This window comes from Cucurbita maxima, unplaced genomic scaffold, assembly GCF_002738345.1.
Source record: "Cucurbita maxima cultivar Rimu unplaced genomic scaffold, Cmax_1.0 Cma_Scf00054, whole genome shotgun sequence".
NCBI classification, from domain to species: domain Eukaryota; kingdom Viridiplantae; phylum Streptophyta; class Magnoliopsida; order Cucurbitales; family Cucurbitaceae; genus Cucurbita; species Cucurbita maxima.
Genome location: NW_019272070.1, coordinates 742,665 through 746,747, shown reverse-complemented (window position 1 = coordinate 746,747; position 4,083 = coordinate 742,665). Strand labels below are relative to the sequence as shown.

The following is a 4,083-nucleotide window of genomic DNA, read 5'->3' as shown; positions in this document are numbered from 1 at the left end:
ACTTCGAGATCTTTGATCTTAATGTAATATAGTTCTAGAATTTTTGGTTGGTTTATCCGAATTTTGTACCTGAATCGTGAAGAAAGAGCTACCGAAATGGATTTGCTAGACCCACGGATATCGGTGTGAGTTTTTTCATGGATTTGTAAGTTACCCCCATATGACTTTGCTCGATTCTATGGGGGGAAGATTTGTGAGGGCCTATGTTTGGTAGTGATTGGGTCGATTTGAGCTAAGGAACACGAAAATAGGAGAACTAGACTCAAATTGGAAGCAAATTTTTGTGGGTTTGCTTAAGACTTCTTCTAATGGTTCATCACTCATATGATAAATGAAATTGGGTGATTCTTATTGCTACAGGTTCGTGGAAAGAAGCTTGGAGTTCTAAGAGGACCTAAACATATCGAAAAAGTGTCGATCATACCAAGTAGAACCTCAAGGCTTTAGATTAAGGCGAGCTTATAGTATGTATAAAAGTATGTTATTAAATTTCAGAACTGAAATAAGCTGATTTGATAGAAAATAAGCTGTTGAACTGTTACGACGCTCGATTTTTATGATAATGATGGAATGAACTCATAATTATACGAAATTGAAAGTATGACTAGATAACCATGTTTAGATCACTGTACTATGTCCCTTGTGATGATATGTTCATACATGTATGATGATGTTGTTGTGCGGGGACTATTAGGAATTTGCCAACCAACCCGTAGCCAAGAACATGACTCGACTGTTAGAGGTTTATATAACATTTTATTATGTTTATTAGTTGGTAGAACTAGGATTGAGCTCTAATATGCATGAACCTTGTGAGATAACCTAACGAGCGTCTTGTGGTGTGGTTAAGGGGACTCCAACCACTCCCTAATCATGATTGAGCAAGGACCAAATAGGTAGATGAGTGTTTGCAACATTGAGGGTCACAACCTCCTTTTATGATTATAATAATATGAAGCCTATTAGGGCGATGTCAACTAAGACCCTACTAGAACCATAACGGTATGATGAGAACTATGAGATGGAATTGACCTCGAAGTTGTGCCTCGAAGACCTATGAGACATTGGTCTATGAATATGATGATAATGATAAAAGGGACTAGCAAAACATCTAACTAAGATAACTTAAAACCTTAGAACCATCTAACCAAGATAACTACCTTAGAGTAGCAAGAACGAACCCTTAGAAATGATGGCTCAGATAGGGCTAAGAAAGAGAACTTATAACTTTTGCACCATGACCCTAAGTCGAGCTTAACTCAACTAAGGAAACCTAGGAAATAGCCTAGAAAAGCTAACTTAGGAACAAACTCATAAGTATAAATAAGACACCATCATGAACCATGAATGATTTAATGCGAATAAACTTAAGGACAACTATAGAACTAAAAGCAATCTACGAGACTATATGGGTCAGACTAAGTAAGTGTCTTGGTCTCACTGATCTTTACGCTTTTTATAAATCCATTATTTTGCACCATGTCATTTTGTGTTAGTATTTTGTAGGATATGTCATGTCGTACTTTGAATGTTCTGGTGTACTTGTCTAATTTAAACTAAATGGCCCGTTTGAATTGATAGTTATTAAATGTATGTATGTTTTAAAAAAAAATTAAATTTCAAAATTTCACGTTAACAAGCGACGGTCGGTACTTGAGTCTCTTGAAGCGAACTTTACTAGAATTTTATTTTATGCTTTGCTCTCTCCATTGCCATACACTAAAAGATATTATAGCACAACTTGTAGTTAACATGATGCCATATATAAATCCTACCCAAATCACTTCAAACTAACTCTCTGTAACATAATGACTATTAGTTTCATCGTCCCGGGCCTCGACGATCTAGCTAAAACACTGGACATCCTTTAACGACGATCCCGGGAGCGGTTGGACACTTAGCCAAAGGACAGTGATCGGGTTGTGATCCCCACCACCTCAAGCTATGGCCTCCATTCTGCAGCACAATGAAAAGCAGCACGCCCATTAACGCAGTCCCTGCGTCGAGCGCGGCCGAGAGGACATAGTTGTACTTCTGCCACCATCGCTTATGGTGTCGAAAGACGAAGTAGTTGAAAATGGTACCAGTGATGAGCCAGCTAGCTATGTTTGTAGGAGTTGCGGGTGGCATCCCTGCAAAGCCATAGGATATAACTGGTATGTTTATCAATGCAATCCATTTCTTTTTAGGGAAAGCTTTACTCAATGCCCAAATAGGAACTGGAAGAACAGCTCCAATCAAGAATAGCCACACCAAGTTTCGATACAACCCGCCCGGTCCAAACAATCGCCTCGGTCCTATTAGTCCCCAGATAACAGATGCATCAAACGTCACTCGGTATTTCGGACACGTCCATGGACTATCAGGTTGGAGAGCCTCAGTATCACAGATGTTCTCTATATTGTCTAACATCCACCAAGCAACGACGAGGTTAATCGTCCCGGCAACGAGTGTCCCGACTAACTGAAAAAACACGAATCAGTCAAGATCATATACTCTCAAAAGAAACATTGAAGTTTTTAAAAGATCACCTGGGCAGTGTACATGCATCTTGGTGGGATTTTCATGTAATGGCCAAGTTTAAGGTCAGATAAGAAAGAAAGAGCATGAACTGTGCTGATTCTTCCGTAGATCTTGAAAAGTAGATTTGCTATTGGTTTTCCAGGGAGAATATAACCAATGATTAACTGTGCTATGATATCATATCCAGGTTGCTGCATAACATTCCATATAGATATAAGTCTTTTGCTTTAGAACGTAAACAAAGACGAGGGAGTGCTACTACTACTAATTCCCGTTCGATTACCTGGTTGGTTGTCGCTTGAATGACCCCGATTGGGAGGGTGACAATCCAAGCCATAGCGAAGGCAAATAGCATGCCCCACCACGGCAGCTGCACGATGTCCTTCCACACAATCGACATCAGAAGAGATATCACAGTGCTACCAAATAATAGGATCAAGAACCACCATTCTGGCACTTGTTTGTAGCTTTGCATCAGTTTGGCATGGATGTCCACTTTTGCATTCTTGATTGCTGTCCTGCTCTGCTTCCATATGTCCCTAGAACATTAAAAGTGCACAATCTTAAACTTGGTTTATAACTATAGTGATATATGTATTCGATCTCTAGTCTCTAAACTTAATTGTGATTAAACACGACTTGATGTGTGAACAAATATGGGTTGATTTGACACGGAGTTACATGGGAACTTTTGAAAGAATTAGAAATACTTGACCTAAAACAAGAAACAAGAAGGTATGGGAGGAGGAAATAAAATGTAGAGCGGAAGGAAAGAGAAGAAGAAAAAGTGAGAGAGAAAAGCATACCGGCCATGAAACAATGCGACATGTGTAAGAGTAGCAGTAAACCTGGCAAAGCCAGATCCAATGGAGAGGGCAAACAAGGGGCTAAGATAGAGCTTCCCGTAGTTATTATAAGCACCAACATTAAGTTCAAATTCGGGAGTTAAAACCTTGGTAGTATCATATTTCTGGCCTGTTCTGGTGAAGAGCTTATTAGAGAAAATGGGGAATTTGTGGGCGTCGAAGGTGTTGAACTTCCAGTAGCAAACAGGGAGGACGATATAAATGAACATAACAAACCCAACACCCACGTTTAGAATTGAGGACCATGGCGACACCAGTGGGCTTCCATGGTAGGCCGAAATCCCAGCCCAATCAAAGCTGAAAGCGCCGAGCCCAAGTCCACTTTGGCTCGACCCAATTTGCTGAGCCGTGATGCTGCGAGGCCAAACCCAACAAACCCACGAGAAGAATGATAAGATTTGTAGCAAGTAACCTGGAAAAACGTAGTACACGAAGCTTGCTCCCATGAAGATCAAGAAGAATTTCATCCTTGTCATCCCTTTTGATCTGTCCTCCGTCTCATGAAGGGCTCTAAAACAGGGCAAAGAAAACAGAGCATGTCAGAGTTAAATACTGCTAAGCCTCTGAGCTCCAAATCTGGAAAAGGAATTAAGAAAGGGTACCTAAACAGAGAAACCTGTGCCAGATTTGCAGGCCACCACATTTCAACAGGATCTACCAGGTACCTTCTCAGCATTCCAGCCCATCCATATCC

At 40.4% G+C, this 4,083-nt stretch overlaps 1 protein-coding gene across 1 annotated transcript in view; it reads right to left on the bottom strand.

Annotated features, from left to right (window-relative positions):
* Positions 1 to 1,662: 1,662 nt before the first annotated feature.
* Positions 1,663 to 4,083, bottom strand: part of LOC111471625 (oligopeptide transporter 3-like) — a 7,644-nt gene continuing 5,223 nt past the window's right edge. Inside the window, exons 4-8 of the mRNA XM_023117324.1 lie at positions 3,992 to 4,080; positions 3,330 to 3,899; positions 2,807 to 3,062; positions 2,532 to 2,714; positions 1,663 to 2,463 (exon numbers count right to left, since the gene is read on the bottom strand). Of these exons, the coding sequence (XP_022973092.1) occupies positions 1,849 to 2,463; positions 2,532 to 2,714; positions 2,807 to 3,062; positions 3,330 to 3,899; positions 3,992 to 4,080 (1,713 nt within the window). The 3' untranslated portion in view covers positions 1,663 to 1,848. The remainder of the gene's footprint in view (positions 2,464 to 2,531; positions 2,715 to 2,806; positions 3,063 to 3,329; positions 3,900 to 3,991; positions 4,081 to 4,083) is intronic.